Below are 22554 nucleotides of genomic sequence, written 5' to 3' on the forward strand. Positions count from 1 at the left end.
ACGTCACGGAATATTAATAACTCCAAAACCACACCCCACCGCCCTATAAAAGCCCAGTCACATCCCGAGTGACCACCGCCGATGAGGGTGGACAGTGGCATCGGGCAGAGTGTCTCCTCCGGGTGGTCAAAGCCTGCGATTCCAACACGCGGAGCGGCCGAGGGCGCATCTCGCAGCTCCTCCGTCGGGTGTGCGTCCCCGCGATGGACTAGCGCGCCGCGCGCCCCGGCCCGCACTTCCCCGGCTGCGTCCTCAAGGTGCCCGCGGGGCGGGGCGGGGCGGGCGGGGCGGGGAGGCGCGCCCGCTCCTGAGGTACGAGTTAAAAGCTCGCTCTGGGTTGCCATAGGTGGAAGCGCGGCGCATGCGCAGGGCGGCGAGGGCTCTCCGACCCCCCTCCGCTCGCTCTCAGAGGCTGTTGCAGGCGCTGCAACTTTTCTTCCACTTGGCAGGAGCGCGGAGGAGGAGGAGGGCAGCGGCGCAGCACCAGCGCCCGAGGAGGGGCCCGTCCGAGCCTGGCAGCCGCGCCGCGCGCCATGGAGCCGGCCCTTGGAAGCGCCCCCGCCCGCTCCCACATGGACCGGGGCGGCCGCTGAAGCTGCCTCACTCGCCCGTCCGCCCTCCCGCGCCGCGCCGCATTCGCTCGCTTGCAATGGAGGGAGCCAGCCTGGGCACGGCTCGGCAGCAAGGGGCGCCCGGGGGCCGCGGGTAGGCAGGAGGCGAGCAGCGGGGGAAGCCTGCCGGGAGCGAGCAGCCAGTTAGCCAGCCCGCCCCGTGCGGGCAGCGGCCCCGGCAGCAGCAGACAGAGTGATCCCCGCGAGGCGCTTGGAGCTTCCCGCTCGTCCCGTCCCGTCTCCCTCGCTCTGTGTCCTGCTTCGTCGCCACCGCGGATGGACCTTGCGAAGGAGGCTTCTCTGCCCCGTCGCCGGAGCTGCCGGCCTGGCCGGACCGTGTCTTCGCCTCCCCGCTCGGCTGCCGACCTCTGCCTCGGGGGAGACCGCGACACCGCCCTGGGCGCCGGGCTTTTGACGCGCTTGGATTACTTGGCTGCGGAAGGCGACTGAAGGGTCTCCTGAGGCGCTCCCCCCACCCCCGCCCCCCTCCCGGCCACAATGGAGGTGAGTAGGGCTCGGGGACCCGGCAGGGGAAGCGGGCGCCGGAGGACTGCGGGAGGGGGGCCCGAAACCCGCGGCGCCGTCGACGAGATGCAGGAGGAGAATGGGCCGGGCCGGGTCCGCCCGCCCGCCCTGGGCTCGGGCCGCCAACGACCAGGAAGAGCCAGCTGGGAGAGAAGGTGGAATTGACGCGCGCTCTGGGGGACGTCGGGGGGGGTGTGTGTGTGTGGAGAGGCTGTCTTTTGCGCGGCTCTTTCTGTCCCGGGCCGCCGGACCTGTTGCTCCGAAGCGCTCCGACCTTTGCCGTCGGTCCGGGAAGGAGCCTCCGTGCCGGGTGCCTCGGAGTGGCCTCTTTGTCCCTTCTCCTGCAGATCCCGCAGCCGCCGCGGCTCTCTCGCTCCAAATAGGCAGCGCTTCTTCGCCGGCGGCCGTGTAAGCGACGGGGGCCAGGCTGCCGGGGAGGCTTGTGCCTTTAAGAGACTTTGGCCGACGGCCAGTGACAAAGCCCGGGACGGGTGGCTCCTGCTCGCCGCGTCTCTCCGCTCCTGCCTGTGGCGGCGGGGGGGGGGGGGTTCCACGGGGCATCTCGATGGGGTCCCCGCTCGTCCGCAGGGGAGTGGCACCCCTCCCCCCCGCTGCCGTAGTCTCCTCGTGGCCCCTGGGATGCCGGCCCCGTGGGGCAGCGCGCGGCGTGTTTGTTTGTCCTTGCCAATTGTCTGCGAAATTCGTTACAGTCGCGGGGTCAGCGAGAGTTCAGCGTCACCCAGAAAGTCACCTCTCCTCAGGGAGGGAGCGAAATGTCTTCCTTGAAATTTGGTGGGTGGGGTGGGGTGCGGAGTCGAGGAAACCCCCCTCCCTTCTCCCCCACCCCCTTCTAAGGTTATATGAGCGCCTTGGCTGGTCTCTAAACTGAAGCCCATAAAACTTTGCAGGACTTGGTCCTCCTTTCTTTCCAGAACTCCTCTCCCCCCCTCCGCCCCCCAGCTGCGTGGAAGGCTCTATTTGTGTGTGTCTGTGTGTGTGCACGGGGGTGAGTGGGGGGAGATCGTTCATGGCCAAACATTGGCTCGAAAGCCGCCGAGCCGGCCAGTCTGTGCAATTGTTCCTGCGTTTTACAACCCCCCAGAGCCGAGGGGGGCTCTCGCAGTCTGCGTGCCTACCTATCCAGGGCAGATCTAGTATTAAAACGTCGGCTATAAAACCAGATGCCCTAACAAACTTTCCAGACTCCCCCCCCCCTCCCCCGGTGTTTTTAAAAGCGAGAGAGAAAGGAAAAAACCACCCAGGATCGCAGGCGGATCAGCCACCCTGGCTGCTGGGGAGGGGGCAGTTCTGTAAAAGAGCCTCATTTTCGACGCAGGCTGCTCTATGCTGGGCCGCCTTTGGAAGCAGGCTCTCCGCAGCCCCTGGCACGGTTTGGCCGGGTACAGACAAGCGTTCAAGAGGTCTCTGGAGGAAATCAGCTGCTTTTAAAATAAAAATATCCATTGCTGTGATGCTTCCCTTTGGGGGATTTTTCTACTTTCGGTTGGCCTGAGCAATCTCAAGAAAGAGTTAAACAAAAAGAAGAAAAGGGAGGGGGTGTGAATAAAGAAACGAAGGTGGAGGTCTCCGCAGCACCTCTGCGTTTCGCGGTTGCGGCTGCCCCCTCTTGGTGGAATGGGAGAATGGCTCTCCCTTGATACCGGGCTGCGAGGTTCGCTTTCCTTACCGGCCGCTGCTTCTCTTTCAGTTAACTTGCCTTTTATTCTCATGAGACACTTTAAAAAGGCAGAGCCGCTCGCGATCGCTGTAAAGAAATTGCCTTTGCCAGTTTTTTTTGTATTTTAATTAACTGCCCCATCCTTTAAAGACAGTATACTTTTAAAAGGCCCTTTATCACCTTTTAAAGCCAGCCAGGATCCAAGTAAAAGTTCCTAGATGCGGGCGCTATCCTTCGCAGCCAGCGCATGACAACCCCGAGGCCGATGGATGTGACAGATCGTACAGCCCCTCTGGTTGGGGGCTTGCTTTCAGATGGCCATATCCTCTGCCTCCTCTGGTTCTAGTCTGGACACACTGAGGTCTTTCAAAGGAGATCCGGGACGGGTGTCAGCCTTGCCGAGGTGAGGGCGGCTTATCCCGAAAAGTGGATTTCTTGAGGAGCCCCTGGGTGCTGGGTCAGCACGTGGCTCCATGAGAAAACTTTTTCCGTAGATTCCTTCCTCGTCCCGGTCAATCCCCGGCTGGACCCGGTTTGGGTTGGTGAGATGCCCCTCCTGGTCTCCTTCGGTGAACCCGGGTGGCTTGCTTCTCCGATGCTGCGAGGCACGCAGCGCCCCGGTAACCCTTGATGGATTCCGCACCGCTGGCTCTCCCAGTAACCCCGAGGTAGTAACCCTGTGAAGCGGACTGCGGTAATCAGGCCAGGAGCGGGAGATACGCCTAAGGCCAGGAGAGCTCTCTGTGGCAGAGAGGCGTGTGGGACTTGCGGCGCAAGCCCGCTCGGGGGCAGACCACCCTTGCCTTGCCGGGCGTCGGAGCTTCCTCCGCGGTGGCTCCTCGGACTGCTTGGCAGGCCCTCAATCCCCCAGAAGCAGAAACGCGCACTCTCCGGCCTGTTTCCCCGAAGTGATTGCTGCCTTGTGATTGCTGCTCTGCCGGAACAAATGGGCTATCCGGGGAAGGGAAATTAAATAGCGGTGTTTCTGATGGGAATCTTACTTAGCGGGAACACTCTGGGGGCTGGGGCCGATCTCCGGCCGGGAACATCCCTTCGCCAGGCTTCCTCTGAGCGCACTAGAGGCCAGCTCCTCAAGCCGGGCCTCGGTTTCCCTTGCGCCGCCCGTTCTTGGACCTGTTCGGGGAAACAAGCGGCGCTGTGCAGGGTCCCAGGGGCCACCCCGAAGACGGAAGAGGGATGGCGCGCCAGGTTCCGAGTGGGAAAGAGCGCGCTTGGCTTAGGAACCCACTCGTCGCAGCGCCTTTGAGACGGCAAGTGTCGCCCGGGCCAAAATGTGAGAGAAGCGCCCGGCTGGGCGAAGAGCAGCGTCGCCAGTCACTTCAGCCGCCGACCGTGGAAAGGGCTCGAGGGCCGAGCAGCACGACGGGGCAAGTAGTTCGTGTGACTGAAAGGCGTCTTGGGAGCGAGTCTGAGCACCTTGGCGGAGCCGATGGCCCGACGCCTGCTAAAAGGATTCATGGAAACCACAAGGGGAAGGGGATTGTTTCTTTGTTCGCTCGACGGTAAGGACACTTCGGCCGCGGTCCTTTCAGGGCCCTTCCATGTAAGGATGCCTTGGAATCCAAGACTGAACCCTGGGCATGTTTCCTAGGCACCAACCCCCGCAGGACACAATGGAATCACCAAAGGATTTGGGGACAACCGGCTTTTCCCCCCCCCCTTTCCCCCTCGTCGCCTTTGGACTGCAGGCCGACATCCACCGTGCTGTGCCGGGAGACGTCAAAGACACGTCGCCTAAAAGTGCCACCTTGAACCGCGTGGGACGCGACGTGGACAACAGAACGACGCCGTCGGGGTGCGCCTGTGGACGAGGCCCTACAGACACCTTGTAAGGGGACCGGAGCTCGGACCTGCGGAGCCCTCCTTGACCCTGGAAGCAACCCGGAGGCCATGCTTCGAGCTGTTAAACTCGAGAGGAGGTGTTCACCGGCCTTGGCTTCGCCCATGGCCCTGCCCCGGTGGGCTCCTGCGGTTGTCCGCGCCGGGATTCACAAAGACCCGGCATCCCTACTGGCCTACAACTGTCGGGGGTGAGTGCGCGTGTGGAGGGAAGCGGGGCTTGGCTCCGGAGGGAGAAGACGCGGAAGAAGGACTCACGTCGAGCCTGCTGGAGGGCAAAGGGGTGTGTGTGTTTGTGTGTATGTGCGCGATGTGCCCTCAAATCGCTTCCGCCGTCTGGAGACAGCCTCCAAGACGTCCTCTTCTTAATAGCCGTTCGTACGTATTGCCAAATGAGGGCCGTGGCTGCCTTGAGGGAGTCGGTCCGTCTCCGGGTGGAAAAGGTCCGCCTTGGGTTGTTCTCATCCGGTTTCGCTTCCCTTGACTATCACTTGGCGGGGGAGAAAGGGAAGCCTCCCCGCTCCCCACTATGCGCTTGAGAAACGCTGCCTAATCCTTTCGCCTCCCGACGCGCGCAGCGAAGGAGAGCAAGCAGAACGGGCTGCGCGCCCCAGGGGGAGATGCTTCGCTCCAGAGAGGGCGGCCCGGGACTGCTAACGAATAGCTTCCAGACTGGTCCCACGCCCTCCCCCCAAAAAGGGGGGGGATCTGCTCTCTCCCGGGCCACCTCGTCGTCCGGCTACCTCCCTGGCAGGTCGCCCCTCCTTCCCCCGCGGCTGGGGCGAGGCTTTCCCATCCTTCCTCCGGCCCGCCAGGCTTCCCCTCCCCCGCCGCCGCGGGGGGCCCGGGCGCGCCTGCACTGCAGGCAGGGCTTGACTCGGCTCGTTCCGCTCCAGGGGTCTCGCTGGCTCTGCTCCGGGTGGGGGGGGGGGGGAGGGAAGGAGGCAGAACTTGGGAAGCTGCTGAGCTGATCTGGGCTGGGGAGGAGCGAGGCGGATGGCCGGCAGCAGAAAACGTGCCTCCCGGACACCTTCCAGAACGGGATCCCCGTCGATGATTCCCATCTGGAAGCGGCTGCCATAATTATTGTGAGCAGGGAGGTGGTGGTGGGGGCGATGAGGACGTTGTTAATTCGGAGCTGAGTGCTCTCTCTCTCTCTCTCTCTCTCTCTCTCTCTCTCTCTCTCTCTCTCTCTCTCTCTCTCTCTCTCTCTCTCTCTCTCTCTCTCTCTCTGCTTCCCCACCCCTGGAACACACCCGCTGCCCAGAGCCTGGGATCCCTTCCCTACTAGTTGCTCTTCCTGCGGCAGGCAAGAAAGCAAGCGCTAAGGTGCCCTGGCTGGCTCTCTTTGCTCTGTTGGGGAGGGGGGGGGTCGATGCTACAGGCTTTCTGGAAAGGCTAAACTTGCCCAGTGAAGGTCCGGGAATGGACTCCTCCATCTCCTGCTGCCCTGTGGGAAAGGACAGCTGCTTCCCAAAGAAAGCCGGGTTGAAGATGATCTGAGCCCCCACCTCCAGCACTAAAGGTCTGCCCCTTCTCTTTCTCCCCTCCAGAAGTCCATGGGAGCCTTGGCCCACGGTGGAGCTTTGTGGATGTTGGGCAGGGCAATGACTTCCCGGTCCCTCTTCCTGGGACTTGCCATCTGCTCCTCACTTCTCCAAGTGGTGATAGAAGCCAGCTCTTGGTGGTAAGCACTTAAAAATGTGTGTGTGTGTGTGTGTGTGTGTACCCTGTACAGCAGTGGACAAAGTTTCCTTTATGAAACTCTGCAAAAGGAAAGAAACAGAAGATGAACAAGGTCTGGGCTGGTCTTGCCAAAACTGTTGCCATCAGTCGCAGGCTAGAAATGCAGCTATTACGTCCATCCCTTTTGTGAGGAAATAGGTTTATATTGTCATTTAAATCCTGGTTTGGGATGAAATGAAGCTGATTTTGTAACAAAGATGATTCTCCCTCCCATCATCGGGATTCAAGAGAAAGTGAATGGGGACAGGTTGTCATTGTTTTACAGTATGATTGTTATAACACTCTTAGTGTTTTCTTTTTCAAAGAAAATACAAATTAAGTCACAAACTAAGATTTCTTTTCGGCTTTCCTGAAAACTTTTTTCTTTAGTAAATTATTTTCTAAGGTTTCCCCCACTTTCACCCTCCGAGTAAGAATTAGATTCAACCCACTTATGAATGATTTTTGATTGTGCATTTGAAATGTCAGCCCTGTGGGACAGCATCCATTTAGAAGTGCTGTTCTCAGCTACCTTTCACTTGCAGAGGGAATTTTCAATTTTTGTCAAGGGTAAGGGTGAACTGTCTGAAATCTGTTCTCAATCCGTTCGTATTTTTTTTTAATGATGGTCATATTATAGAGAAGTACCTTCTGCCTGACTTGATCTACAAAGTTGCGAGTAGATCATCTAGTATTTTCTTTAAAAATGTGTAAGGATTATATGAAAACTGAAAGTTAGGAGGAAAGTTGGGCTGGAGGGAGGCAAGCATTACATTGAGAGCATGACATACATTTGATGCTTGCCTTAAGAACTTCATGCATATGGTTTGCTTTAACTTTCCATCCATTAAACAAAGCTGAAGATTAGCCCCCCCCCCTACTTTCCACATTTTGGCTGCTGTCCCCAGCACAAGGAGGGATTTACTCCCAAGTAAATGCTCTTGAGGCTGGATCCCACAGGCACCCTTATCTTCAGATTCTAAGACCAGTGTTAGATCAGAATTCCAGGCTGACTTGTGATTGCAGAATTTGTGACTTGCTCTCGATACTTTGCCTTGTTAATATAATTCCTCTTTTTACACAGGTCTCTGGGCATGAACCACATGAATCCAATGAACCCCGTCCAGATGCCAGAGGTGTACATAATCGGAGCCCAGCCGTTGTGCAGCCAGCTGGCGGGGCTTTCTCAAGGACAGAAGAAGCTCTGCCACTTGTACCAGGACCACATGCAGTACATTGGAGAGGGAGCAAAGACGGGGATTAAGGAATGCCAGTATCAGTTCCGCCACAGACGATGGAATTGTAGCACTGTGGATAATAACTCTGTTTTTGGCAGAGTCATGCAGATAGGTAGGAAGTGCCTTGGAGGATATGCGTACAGCATTTGCTTAATGTTCTGTGTTAAAAGTTCTTGCCAGGTTTCTTAAGCGCCAGTGAAACCTGGCAAGAGAGGGAAAGCATCGCTGCCTTCCGCCAGCGGTGGTCCCCAGGGGGAAGTCAGGGGCAACATGAGCCTGCTGGTGATGTGCAAAGGGGACTCTGCTTCTCAGCTTGTCTGGATGTGGCAGTGGTGAAAAGTATGTCCAAAAATGTAGGGAGAGAAATGTAACGAGGAGCATTGCAGGGATATTTAAACTGTATGACAACTGGATTTACCTCCAGTTAGCTGCACATCTGTATCTTCTAATCTCATGTTTTCTTTTTAAACATGCGGTCCATTCACACCGAATCTCTGTGCAGTCCATTCACACGGAGCCAAAAGCATGTGGGTAATAGTGGAGTTCAGTTTAGCAGTGAAATGTGTTGGCACTTGCAACCAGTGTGCTGCTTAGAAAGTGAAATGAACATGTAGGTGGTTGCATGCCTCCAGGTAATTATTACTGTCAATTAAAAATGCTATCATTAGGATCTTTCCTATCCTTGTGTTCTGACTCGCATTGGGAAGCTCATGTCAGCACAAACATTGCTCCCCCTCTCCGTACAACTGAAGGGCTCCCTCAAATCCCCTCTGTGAGAAGTTGGACTTTAGGGTGGCACATGGATCACTGGCGTCTTGAGGGCTTGCTTTCCACTTCTAATAACATCCCCACCTCCAAGTCCATTCCCTTTGCAAACAACTTTTGGAAAACGAACAGCTCATAACTTGGGAATAGCAGCCGTCCAGAATCCTAAAAGCGAAATCTAATTCTGAACTCTTCTTTTTGAAACAGGATAGGAAAGGATTGGAATGGGTTTAAAATTAGATTAAAGGTTAACTTCATTTATGCATAGGCTTCTGCATGGCTTGAAGGGACGGTGCTAAGCCACATCGACTCTGGAAGTTAATTTTATGTAAAAATAAGCTTTACAAAAGATCAGATTAAACATTTTCAGTGCCATTTTTTAAAATAAATGCAGTAAGTGGAAACACTTGCTCCTTAATGACTTAAGTATTCCCCGGTAGTCTTGTGTTACAGATGCTGTGGCACTTACAATAGGGATAGATTGCCATTGGCCTGCTCTGAAAACCCCAAAACAAATGGAATGATAGAGGCACTGCATGACTGAAATCTCAAGTACTGGCTTCTAATGAGGCTATAAACCTCATGTTCTAACTGCTAAGCTATGTGCTAGTGCACAGGAGGGGCATTCTCGTAATGTCTGCCTTAGTAAAGCCCATGACTATAAGAATATTAGGACTGGTCCCCATCCATTGCCTATCCATATATCTGCCATTTACTTGGTATAGTAGGGTAATTAGCCACTTACATTAATTGAAAATAGAGACATCTAGCTCTTAAAGATTCTGGGAAGTGTGTATTCATTGGGGGGGGGGGAGTATACATTTTTGCTTCAAAGCAGAGGCTATTTTGTGATTTTTGTGATTGGTTGATGTTTCTCTTGAAAGGGGGACAAGATTTCTGCTTTAGTCCCCTGCCTCTTGCTTATGCACACTACTAATTGCTGAGAACAGTTCCTATTGAAGACGGTGTCAGCTAGACCCTGAATCTTCCAAGGGTTTTTAAAAAAATAATTACTGATAGAATTGCTGAAATTATAAGGAGCTACAAGCTTGATATGCCATCCCTAATCCTAGAAATCTATATATTATCTGAGGCTAACGCTGATGTCCAAATTCCATTGCTGTCAATAACAAAACACCAATACCTTGGTATTGTTTTTAAATGAATGCGTTGTTCCTGAAATAGCAAATTGAAACCTGGTTATGGTATCAAGAAGAATCCTGATTAGAGAAGAACTTGTTATTCCCTCAGAGTCGTAATCCTAATTGGAGAAAGTCATTGCAAGCTTTGGCCAGGAACGTCAGTGGGTGTGAATCAGCGAGCTGCAATAGCCCTGGCCACCGTGGAAACGTGCCTCTTCCTTGTGTCTGAATGATCCTGGAAAGTTAGTTGCATAATAAGAGAATGACTGTGTGTTGCTGGAGGGAGAGCGTGAGCAATAAACTGCAAACAAGCAATAAGGAATTCCACCCCCCTCTCAAAAAAAGTCTGATTGGGCCTCCCCGGGGGGAGAAAAGTTCTACTATCTTGGCTATAATAGTGGAATCTGTGCCACGGGTTATGAAAACTTATCTGAGGAAACAGGACTTGGAATCTTAACAAATTTTGGAGTACGTTTGTGAAAAAGGACGGCTGCGCTCCATGCAGATGGGCTGCTTTGGACCTTTGGATGCCAGCAGCCTAACTGTGCAGGATTAGTTGAAAAGAACAAGAGTCCCAGAGCACCTTAAAGACGAACAGCATCTGTAGCAAGGTATGCACTGCCGTGAGTCACTGCTCAGTTCTTCAGGAAAGCTCACAGACTGCGAGAGATTTAGCTAGTCTTGAAGGTGCTATGAGACTCTTGCTCTTTTCTACTCCTACAAACAGACTACCATGGCTACCCGTCTTGATCTGTGCAGGGGGGCAGCCCAAACATTCTTTTGGATAAAGGTCAGTTGCTATTCTTGCTCACTCTGAGGCCTTTCTCTGGAAATGGTGTCAGCATGGGGAGGGCTTTCTTTTCTCTCCATTGGAAATGGGCATAAGAAATACACCTAGGAATTCTCTTTGGCTGCATAGAGAAAGCATGTTTACACTTCTTGTAGAGTGAGGCTCTTCCAAACTGGCCAACATTCGGCAGGCATCCAGGCTTTCACTAATGTCAAGGTTGAAACATCTTGCTTTACTGTATGATTATTATTTTTATTTATTAAAACATTTCTACCCTGCCTATCCTGGTCATTCAAGGCGGCTCACAATAATAAATATGCTTCAACCGGGCATCTATGGCAAGGATAAACTTGCTCAAACAATTCTTGCTTCCTCTCGAGCAAGTCAGCTTCTCCCACCTGTTGTTCATCTTTAGCAGGACACTCGTTTCTAATTTTTGGCCTTGATGCACATTTGAAATGGGGAAGGGTTGGGGTGACCTAAATGTTGCAGTTTTCTAGCATATATGGAAAAGCGAATTAAAGAGAGGCAAAACTCTCCTGCAGCTCAGTGCAAATCTTAGTGGAGTGGAGATTTTAATTATACTTATATTCTGCCATTCTCAGCACAGCTGGCTGATGTACATAACAGAGACGAACTGGAGTCTCATTTTAAGATCTAATCAATAGTTGCCATCAGGTTTTTTTTAAATGAATAAATACTTCACAAGCATTATAAACACAAGAACTGGATAACTTGTATCAATATAGGTATTTCTTGGAGACTGCCATATTCTCAGATATGGACTTTGTTGTATGTATCTTTGGGTGTAGAATTTATTTCTAAAGAGATCTCTTTCAGTTTCATTTCATAGAACAACTTGTAGCAAATCTCTTCTGAAGCATTTGGTCATTGGAATATATCATTGTCTTAAAAATATAGGTCCTTGATGAAAAGTGTCTCAGGATTATGATTGTAAAACTTGCTGGCTTTTAGAACTTCACGGAGAACCTCTTGAAGAGGGCCTTCAAAAACAGTTTTACCCTGATTCCTTGGGAATCCCTGCTGTAAAAGGGTTTGAGGATCGGGGCCATAATGTTGGTTTCCTTTCTTAGTTTTTTTTTTTTTTTTGAAAACTGGAAATGTGAGTTTCCAGGAGACCAGAAGCAAACTTTGACTTTGGTAAAATGTATTCCAGCTGTTAATGTGGTGCTCTTTTTTCCTGTCAAATGAAGTTTGTCTAGCTGAATTCTATCTGAGTAAAATGGGATGAGGTAATGCATTAACAAATGAATTTCCTTTCAAGCTGTCCCCTGAGAACTCCCATAATCTGTTTGTCAAGAAATCTGCCATGAAAAACTACTTATAAATTACAAATCAGTCAATCAATGTGCAAAATATTCTACTCTTTTCCTATATGGTCATTATATATGGAACACATTTTTGAGAAACCTTTTCTCATTTTTCTCTGTCATGCATGGAAGAGGTGACCAGTCCAGAAGCTTCTCCAGTGACAGGATCCTTCCTTCTTAGCTTACTTCAAGATGGCAAATTCCTTTGATCAGCTATTTTCACTACTGGTGTCCCAAACAAAAAGCACTTTGGTGCTCCCCCCTCCCCAACCTTTGTATGATACAGAAAATCCTGGTGAAATATTGTACCTTGTTTCTTTGTTGCAATTCACTTTTTTAAAAGAAGTACATGAGTCATGTGGGTTTTGTTGGAGGGGGGGGGACTCATAATGTATAGTATAAATCCCTATCTCCTGCCCTGTACTGAACAGTGGCTCTTTTTTGTTTTTCCTTGCAGGCAGCAGGGAGACTGCCTTCACTTATGCTGTCAGTGCTGCTGGAGTGGTCAATGCAATGAGCCGGGCCTGCCGAGAGGGGGAGCTCTCTTCCTGCGGTTGCAGCAGGGCTGCCCGACCGAAAGATTTACCTCGGGACTGGCTGTGGGGTGGCTGTGGGGACAACATTGAATATGGCTATCGCTTTGCCAAAGAATTTGTGGATGCCCGCGAGCGAGAGAGAATATATCAGAAAGGGTCTTACGAGAGTTCTAGGATCTTGATGAACCTGCATAACAATGAAGCGGGGAGAAGAGTAAGTAGCCAAACAGAACTTTTTTCCTGCCATTTCCTCTTACCAGAGTGTGGTTTCCAAGCACTATTTTGTTTGTTGAATCTATTTCCTGAAAATTGGGCCTGTTGGCATGGCAGGATGAATTTTCATCCCAGTTACTTTCAAGTGAGATTTGATGGCTGAACTCAGAAGTGTTAACGGTACTTCTTTTTAGATGCAGAAATGTTATTCAGTCCAAATGAGAGAAATGTTATTCAATTCAAATGGAAGGAGGAGAATGAGCTTCTGGAAATATAAGGGCTATTGACTAGTTTTCTTCTTCCATATTGGTCTTAAGATAGGGTTGCCAACTCCAGGTTGGGAAATACCTGGAGATTTTGGAAGTGGAGCTGTGGGAGGGAAGGGTTTGGGGAAAGATATCAACCAAGTTTAATGCCAAAGAGTTCACCCTTCTAAGCAGCCATTTTCTTCAGGGAAACCGATCTCCGGAGATCAGTTGTAATTATGTTGTAAATCAGGCCCTGCCTGGAGGTTGACAACTATCTAAAGGACACCTTTCCCTTTTAGTATGTTCTAGTAAAACTGTTGAAAGCACAGCAAATTTTATGCAGGATAGGATTTTATGGGTTTACATTTCCAACTGATCCAGTTTTCTTTGGAGGGGAACAATGAAGCCCCATGATTCCCAGAGTGCAATCCTATTCCGGGGGTGGGTGGGGGTGGGACACATTCTACTTCTTCCTTGTGAGGCTGTGAAAAAAAGGGCCTTTCGCTGTATTATTAGAAAACATGTTCTGTGGTAGAAGTTTGGTTTTTATGGCTTTTTTAATCTTCAGAATCTTTTAAACGAAGGAGTGTAAACTTCATTTTATTGCTCTGGAGTAAAGGAGCCAAAGTCATTATTTTCCTAGAACTGACGGTGCCAGGAGTAGTCGGCTGGAGACTTTAGACTCATGTTTCAAGGTGAATTAGGATGAAGGATAATTGAAAATTAATAGCATTTAAATGTGAGAAGAAGGCATCTGAAAAGCAGTGGAAAGGCTGATTTGCCGCTTGACGGAAGAAAAATGACTCCTCTTGCAGTTGCCTACATAGCCTTCCAGTGGTTCCTCGCTCCCCCGCCCCCTTTGAGCTCCCTTCCTGCCAGGCCATTTGGCAGAGCTTGAATTCCCCTCCCCCTTCTAATGCTGGGTGGAAGTGGCATTTAGCATCCACCTTAATGTGTCAGACCCCAGGATATTTGGGGCTGTGTCAACATTGACTCATGTCTATTTATACGGGGTAAATTATCAAAGCCTCTTTGCCAAGGCTTTACAGAGAGGATATTGCGATGTAGGCCTGTCCTTTACCCAAAGGCAATTGCTTTTTTCAAGCTTTGTTGGAGTCTCTGTGCCATGCAGGGAGCTTGGTGTGGAAGGGACCTCTGAACCAAGAGTGGAATGTCTGCTGTTGGGCCTGCCTGCCTTTCTTGGAGGATGGGAGGAAAAGAAAATGCCAGTCTCTAAGACAAGGCTAGTCTTGGCAGGGCAGTCCACTGCATCACTAATCAGGAATGACTTATTCAAAGCTTGTTAGAAAGATAAATTTAAGGGACTACTGTGGCTGGGGTCTAGGGGGTTGAATGGAGACCCGTTTCTCGTTTTGGAATGGTTCGCCTATAGCTGTCGTCCCATACAGCTTCTCTGTAACTGCCCTTGAGGTTTTAAAGGAACCCAAACATTTCTGGAATTACATAAAATGGCAGTTCAAAGGGAAATTGGCACCAGTGCATGCATAGTATCCCCCTTCCCAGCACTACCCTTAAACCACTGTTCTGCCTTACTCCCCTAAGCTACGAGTACAAGTCAATCAATATTAGATGCTTTTAACAGCCATTTATTTCGATAGAAGCAAATTTAAGTGTCTGCTTTAATCTCTTCAGCTAAAATCAGTAGCCTTTAAATGTGCCTGGATTAGGCCCTGATTTTTTAAAATTAGAGGTTAAAGAAAAGATTGGAGGGTTCAAGAGGGATAATTTTGAAAGATAAAACTCTGGTGGAAAATAGTGTACACACAAAACTACTTAAGTGGTGCTGTTCTGAATCCCGGTTGACAGGCACAATTCTGCAGAGGTTAACAGAGATCGAGTCCCATGGTATTGATTTCACTGGGACTTCGTCATGACGAACATTTTGCTGGATTCTGTTGTTAAATTATTTTTATGTCAGTCTTTCAAAAGCTTAGGAAGCAGCACTGAAAAAAAAACACAACCCACACACATTACCATTACAAAGGAGAGCCACAGAAATGACTCTAAAGGTAGCAGGCAGCTACCTTCCTCATCATTCTTCTCCCTTTCACTGACCACTATTTATTCCTGGCAGCATCTTCATATATCAGTTCAGAATGAGTTTCTCTTAACTAAAGCCAATGGGGGATCAATTCAGATTATGTCTGAATTTGTTCAGGTTAAAATTAATTCCATTCGGAGCTCCAGGCTAAGTTTTGTGACACCCTGACATCCTGACATCATGAGGAATGTGACAAAAGCTGGACATCCTGTTTGTTGGACCCCCCCTTGTTTCCTCTCAAATTTACTTTCCAGTAGCAGAAAAGGAGGAAAGGGTGACACAAAGGGAATGCTGCTTTTTAGCTCCCTAGACAGCTATCAATAGATGCTTCCTTATGCAAAGATCTCTGGGCTAGGGCTTTGGGGGTCTTTGTAAGAGTCCAGAAATCCAAGCAACCCAACAACTTGTGCACTGGGGAATACCTGTTAGTAAGTACTTGGGGCCCTGACCCAAATATTCCAGGCTAGGACTGATCTTCTGGACCTAGCAAGCTACCTTGTCAGTACTTGGATGGGAGACTACCAAAAAATCCATGGTTGCTATGTAGAGACAGGCAATGCAGTATTACTTCTGAACAACTCTTGTCTTGAAAACCTTACAGAATTGCCATAAGTTGACTATTATTTGACAACCAAAAAAGCAAAAGATTTAGGATCAAATAGATTCAAGAACCAGTCCTACCCATCATTGCTACTGGAAAGATAACTTGGAGGACAGGAATGGTCTGGAGCTGTTAGGAGTGGAGCCAAGCTTTATTCAAAGGGATCTTGGCTTGGATTATAGTTAGTTCGGTGTTTCTCAGTCGGGTGGGATCACTTCTGTATCCTCCCTACCATTTCAAGACTTCTTCACTATGCTTATTTAATACTTGGTCAACAACAACTGTAGTGTGGCTATTCGGAAATTGCTGTCTTGATCACCCATGATCGAGCCAGAAACAAGATTTCGAGGCTGAGAACAAAAGATGTCTAGTGGTTCTTTGAAGACTCTCAGAGTCATTGAAACATGACCTTTTGGGAGCCTGCTTAATCAGATGCCCATTCAGATTTTCCATCAGCAGAATGTATGAATAGCAAAGAAAAAAATGGGGTTCAAATATGGTATGTCTCTGGTAAGTTTTTAACTTGCTCTTCCTCCAAGGAGCTCATGGCTGTCTTCACATCCCATGCTATCCTCACAACAACCCTGTGAAGAAAGGGAGACTGGCCTGGACCAGAGTCACCTAGACCGTTTATGCACTGGAGGTTTCATGCTGGGTTGCAGGTTGGAGTTTTAGTCATGGCAGGTTGCCTCACCTCTTCCTGCACTCACATGGGGGCACATTTGGCTTGGTGCACCTCATGTGCCCCCGATTTGTGCTCCTGCATGGAAGCTAGGGCAGTGAAGTTCCCAGTGCGTAAACGATCCTAGTGAGTTTCATGGCAAAGTGTGGATTTGAACACAGGCCTCAAAGCTCCTAATCTGACCCTTCATTTTGCTGTCTTTCAGTGCTTTGTGACACTGCTATGTAAAGGAATGCATGTATTATTAAAAATGCTGACCCCATCCCACAACAAAGGGACATCAAAGGAAGAGTCCAATGTGAAATTTCTGGATTAGAATTAATTATTATATCAACCAGGAGCTGAACAGATCTGACACCTTTAATTTCAAAAGGGTTGCCATATTGGTTTGTTGTATCAAAATTAATTTAAAATCATGTGGAACTTTTTAAGACTAACCAGGTTTATTTCAACATACACTTTTGGAATATTTCTGCATATGTACATATGCATGTCTATTATATTGTACTGTTTTATGAAAATTTCCAGTGTAAAGTGCCCTGAGCCACAAGGGAGGGCACTATATATAAATATTATAAAATAATAAACAAACATACATATATTCTTATTTAGAGGCTAACTTTGGTTAGCCATAAGTATAGATCACCAGATATTGAATGTCAGTCACAGTAGCTCATGTCGTTATCAGGTAGTGGAGGGTTTTCTTTTCCAAAGCTTGTCCATTCATTTTAGTGGTGGAAGCAGATACTAGGCATCCAGCATATGCTGTAATCCCATACATTCATTAGAGCATTTGTTAAGAGCTTTGGGGACATGTCTTCCATAATGACTCAGAAACAATCCAATTAGACAAACGGAGACCACCATTTCAATCAGTCAGCTTCCTGGTGCTATTTCACTCACTGTGTCCTTGCTAATCCAAATGCCTGGGGGAGGGGGGAATCCAGAAGAATTGCCCAACAGGTATCCCAATCCAGAAGAATTGCCCAACAGCAGTTTATGATATCCTCCAATGGGTGTCATGGGGACAGTACTAACTCAGGGAACACCAGGAGCAACTGATATACTACAGGGAAGGCTTCCTTACTAATCTGGGAGATACATGACAGGCATCCTTTTGTCTTGGGCCACTGTTATTGATCATTCAACTGAGTAATCCCCAATATTATGACAGGCAGACCATGCAGAGGTTCTCCTTTCTGATTTCCGCTCTGATTCATAGAGCCCAATGGGTTAATTTATATATTAAAACTTTTTTTTACAAAGAGAAGCGATGGGGCAAGTTCCTCTTTCTGTAGGGCATCCCACATTTGCCACGCATCAGCTGGGAGCTAAAGGCAAGTGGTCCGTATTTGTAAAGGAAACAAATTCTTCACAGTAAGCACTACTTACTCTCAGCCCGCATGCATTTCAGAAAAGTGACCATAGTGAGACAAGGACCTGCTGTAGACTGTGACAGCTTCCTGTTGGGAAGGCCGCACTGAAATCATGTTTGAGTACATTTTGCAGTGGTGGTACTGACCTTTCCCCTTTTTCCCCATTGCCTTTAGACAGTGTACAGCTTGGCCGACGTGGCCTGTAAATGTCATGGTGTGTCTGGATCCTGCAGTCTCAAGACCTGCTGGCTACAGTTGGCGGACTTCCGCAAAGTTGGCGATGCTCTGAAGGAGAAATATGATAGCGCAGCGGCCATGAAACTCAACACCCGGGGCAAACTGGTGCAGGTGAACAGCCGCTTCAATGCCCCAACCATCCACGATCTTGTGTACATTGATCCTAGCCCAGACTACTGTGTGCGCAACGAGAGCACTGGGTCCCTGGGCACTCAGGGCCGGCTCTGCAATAAGACTTCCGAAGGCATGGATGGCTGTGAACTCATGTGTTGCGGGCGAGGCTATGACCAGTTCAAGACAGTGCAGACAGAACGCTGCCACTGCAAGTTCCATTGGTGCTGCTATGTGAAATGCAAGAAGTGCACAGAAATTGTGGACCAGTTTGTCTGCAAATAGGTGTGGTTGGGTGGGAGGAGCTCTTCCAGTCCACCAACAGGGGTCGCTGTCCTGAGATGATTTCCGCTCTTATTTATAGAGCCCAGTGGGTTGCTTTCCTTGTTTATATATTAAAAAAAACTTTTTTACCAAGAGAAATGATGGGAAAAGTTACTGCACCCGGCTAAGACTGTGCATAGTTTTATATTTTTTGAAACAGTGGAAGAGAACCTGAGAGAATATTTATTTTACACAACCAGAATTAAGACTCTTAAAAAAAATAGAGTAGTTAAAGGGAAATTCAGCCTATCATCATTTAGTCTCATGAATAACACAGTACATGTGCAGTAGATAAAATGTTTGCTTGGGTTCGGAGCATGATCCATACAGACTCGGTGACTTGCAGGTCTGTCCATGGTGTTTCTTCTTAGCTTTAGTGACCAAAAAGAATGGGTAAAGTCAGATGCAACACTGATCGGGATGTCCAGAAGTCGTAGCATGGAGGCTGCCTGAGCACTGGCCATGTGGCAGCAAGAAGAAACGGAGGGCATACATTTTCACCCGTGCTGCTAGGTAACACCGAGAGGTCCAGTAATTTAACATGGTGTTCTGCATTTACATTAGATGCAATAATGCATTGTGTGAATAGAAATGCAAGGAAAGGCCTCCATGACAGTAAATTCCAGCTTGCTTGCTGGCATCATTCACATGATGTATTTTCTCAGGAGCTGTAGGAGACAGAAGGAAACATATATGGGGGAATGGGATCAGGCCAATTCTTGTTTCCAACAACTAGCAAAATCAATGGGCAGTCCATGCCCCTTTGACTTCACGGTGTAGATCAAAGCAGCCTTTGGAACATTTCCACTTGGAGTAGAATGTGCCTGCCTCATGCACAGTCAGTAAACCTTTACTGCCTTACTGAAAAAGAATATCAGAGAAATAGCTGTGGAATTTTCTGCACGGCACAGACAAGCTGGCGGCACTGGAGTAGAAATGGCAGTGCTATTGTGCTTGAAAAGCCCTTGAAAAAAAATCCCCCCCCAGTATTATTTTGAAAACATCTTTTTCCTTTGTTATAAAATGGTGTGAATCCTTGGATCCCTTTTGAAACTAGAGTTGAGTGACAGCCCCTGTGGAATATTAAAAACACTGAGTTGATGATGCGATAACTTGGATGTTTCCCTAAGGGGTTCAGGGCAGTGTTGCAGCGATGCCTACTTTACCAGCCTCTGGCCTTCAAAGAACAACCACCACAACAAAAACTGCACAGTGCTTTAGAAATATATTGCAGCTATGCACTAACTGCTCAGACTGTACTTGAGCGGTTTGCTTATATATGGGAAAACTACGGTCTGTGTGTGTTTGGTATCTCAAACCCTTTAAAACATATATGTTGTCAGTACAAACCAATGATTTTTAATATCAAACCATTCAGATTACCAGGATAATTTTTTTGCTTAGACTGAGTGTATTATTGTCTTCTGCCCCCGTAGCCTTTTCACAATCTAACAGTTCACTTAGAGAGCAATCTTAATCAGGTCAACTCAGAATTCTGCCCAAGTCTGTTTGTGAGACTTTCTTCCAGGAAAGTGTTCTTAGCACTGGCACTGTTAAGGGTGTTTCTTTAGGCTAGATTCCAGCCCCTTTAGCAGAGTCTCCTAGCATGCGAGTATTGAAAAGTCAGCCGATCACAAATTCATTTCAGCTTTTGTCAGACAACCAAAAAGAATCTAATGATCCTAGTTACAGCTTCTGCTGTATTAGCCTGTATTAGCCTTCCAGTATGTTGTGTACTTAGCTGGTACAGGATTCATAATGCATCTGATTACACTGGCCAACAACCCTCCTTACCTTTCCCACAAGGGCCTTATTGCTGATAATGGAAATAGATGTACGAAGGTTTCCCAGGCAAATGATGGCCCAGTGTCCCCATCAAAAGAGTAATCTGTTTGCTTTTCCTACTTGTCATAAACCCATTGTGTGATTTTTTTCATTGGTTCCAACAGCTCTCCGTAAACTCATTCATTCTGCTCACTAAAGTAACCTGGAATTCATGCCAACCTTAGAATTGCAAGACTAGAAGCTTTAATTTCTCACAAGCCTACAAACTGCCACATTAATCCCATCATGATGATAATCTCTTAAAATGAGGATTGCTCTTAATTTATTGTGCAAAGAAATATTTACCTCCACGGTACCTGATATTTGCAAACCAATGTCAACATTTAAAAATTGAAGCACTAGTTCCTTGAATATGTCACTTTTGGTTTTTATTATACAAAAACCACAATCCTTTTTAATACATTGAATCACCTACTTCTTTATAATGGCTACTCTCTGTGAGCAGAGACAAGTCTAATGATCCTAGCTATTAAAATGCTATTTAATGTAAAATATTTCATTTGTTTTCATCAGATATTATGTAAATCTTCTATGTTCTCTTCTTTGTCCTGTACATTTAATGTACATATTTCCATCTTGTGTGATTTGTATATTTCACTGGTTTTTTTTAAAGGCTTATGCCATAATGGAAGATAGACTATAAGAATAAAATGTTGGTTATATATTGGGGAGGTAGTTTTTAATTCTTTTAGAAGGAGGTTTGTTAAACCATGAATAATGCTGATGAAAACAATTCTATGTGGTGACGTAGAAGACCAGAAGCACTTAACGCTGATCCTTAACTGTATCACTTAGACCCTTTCCATGGCAGCGGCACTACACCGGGCTGCTGTCAGTTCTTTGCAACAGGGCAGTTTGCCCTGCCCCTTCCTGGGTCTAGAGGGGGAAAGATTTTCCCCACCAGACCCAGTCCACCTCTAATGACTTGCCTCCACACAAGACAGCTGGGGTGGAGAGGTTCTGCCATGTTTTGTCACAGCATGTGGGGGGGGGGGGGTTATTTTCAAGAAGGTGGGATTGCATTACAACCCGCCTTTGTGAAGATATAAAAAAGAATGCCCCGGTTGGCTTGGCATTGCTGCAAAGATCCGTGGAATGGACTGGGGCATTTTTTGTCACTTCTGGGATGCCATAGGTGGGGGAAGAGCTGGGCCTGGAAGGCCCAACTCTTCCCTTTCCACACAGGCTGGTCCTGAGATAGGCTCCATTGGTGCACGGGGTGAAAAGGGGAATGTGGAGATATCTGCATTTCCTTGCCATTGGGCAATGGAGAGCCTGATTTGGGCCAGGCCCAAGCCATGCTCAGACAGGCACCGATGTCATCTGGAAGTGGGAATTAGCCCCAGTACCAGACAAGTGCCGGCCCAGTCTTTAATTGTCATGCGGAAAAGGTATTCAAGGACAATCCTAAGCAATTTACTGATACAAACTACTTGGGAGTCAGTGTGTAACACTGAAGCTTCTGCTACATTAATTAGAATTTTTTTTAGCTCATGGTCTTCAGACAGTGAACATTTCCCCCCAGTCTAGCTAGGGGTTATACAGATGAGAGTGCATGTGTACAAATGGGTCCTGTATATGCAATTTCCCTTTGCTGATTCAGTAGCTGGCACAGCCCTTTCAAAAACTAAAATCCTGCTGATACCAGAGGTAGAACTGACTTTGGTCCCCATGCTGTTTCCTCTTCCTTGCCAAACAGCAGATGATTGAAATTTTAACTTTTCAAAAGGCACATCTAGGCACATCTCCCACTGTTGTGGGCTACTTCTAATGCGCTGTGTTTGCCACATGGTTTTAAAATGGGATGAAAAATATCCATGAAGGCCAAAAGTGAGGGGGAATGAAGGGGGAAAGCCTTTGATTACTAGTTTTGTAACTGTTGAAAAGATTTTTAGAAAGGGTTTTAATTTAATTGCATGGAAGAGAGTTAGCTTCAACCAGCATTGCTGATTGCTAAGTTGCCTGTGTTCTTACCAGGTGGCTTTGGATCTAGTCACCATACCTATGATTTTCCAAACTGGCAGACAGCAAAACAAACACGGTTGTCCATGACACCATCCAGATTTCCATTTGTATGTGCCATGTTCTGAACAGACTAGACAGTAGAAGAGCATGTTGGCCCTTCCATTGGTGGCATTGATTTGGAATGCTGGAAGCCAATGAGGCAGCCTTCTGGGTTTTTTCCCCCACTGGGCCTTTGTTTGTGGCCATCCTAACTTCATGGAGTGGGAATCAGCTATGTAACTTATAGGCAAGTTTCCTGCAGGGCTGCTGCCCTAGGAGGCCACTGCTGGCCAGGAGGGAGCAGAGCCAAGCACCAATAACTCTCCCTGAGCCACAGGAGTTGTTTGGCACAGCCCATTCATCAGCAATAGCATTTGGTTTCAGCTCATCAGATGTTTCCTCCTGCAGCGCTTTAAGTTTGGGAGATGATGCAGGGGGTGAATTCGTGCCCACTGCGAGCATTACTGAGCTGAGTGGCCCTACAGTTCTGGCTTGTACCACAGCAGCTTAACTTGCTTCAGGGTCACTGTTACTTGCCAGTCTGCTCCTGAGTCACAGTGCTGGAGTTTTCTTTAAGGAACTAAGAATTCTTCATGGGTGAGGGATTATTACCATTCATTGGTTTTAAGGTAACTGCTTTAGTATAGCAC

At 48.3% G+C, this 22554-nt stretch overlaps 1 protein-coding gene across 2 annotated transcripts; it reads left to right on the forward strand.

The window, feature by feature from the left end:
- The first annotated feature begins 417 nt into the window (after window positions 1-417).
- WNT5A (Wnt family member 5A) lies at window positions 418-20567 on the forward strand. Of its 2 annotated transcripts, none has more exons than XM_077325510.1 (5): window positions 418-1115; window positions 6228-6361; window positions 7484-7749; window positions 12123-12415; window positions 17558-20567. In XM_077325510.1, the coding sequence occupies exons 1-5, from the start codon at window positions 1110-1112 to the stop codon at window positions 18014-18016; spliced, it is 1158 nt and encodes a 385-aa protein (XP_077181625.1). In that variant the 5' UTR covers window positions 418-1109; the 3' UTR covers window positions 18017-20567. The 2 variants fall into 2 exon arrangements, with proteins under 2 accessions (XP_077181625.1, XP_077181626.1); XM_077325511.1 differs by lacking the exon at window positions 418-1115 and adding an exon at window positions 5601-5762.
- The last annotated feature ends 1987 nt before the right edge of the window (window positions 20568-22554 follow it).

This window comes from Paroedura picta, chromosome 3 (genome assembly GCF_049243985.1).
Source record: "Paroedura picta isolate Pp20150507F chromosome 3, Ppicta_v3.0, whole genome shotgun sequence".
In the NCBI taxonomy this organism is placed as follows: Eukaryota; Metazoa; Chordata; class Lepidosauria; order Squamata; family Gekkonidae; genus Paroedura; species Paroedura picta.

Coding starts and splice junctions, on each gene's coding strand:
- WNT5A (XM_077325510.1), top strand. Junction 6,362..7,483: donor ATAGAAGCCAGCTCTTGGTG/GTAAGCACTTAA, acceptor CTTTTTACACAG/GTCTCTGGGCATGAACCACA. Junction 12,416..17,557: donor ACAATGAAGCGGGGAGAAGA/GTAAGTAGCCAA, acceptor CATTGCCTTTAG/ACAGTGTACAGCTTGGCCGA.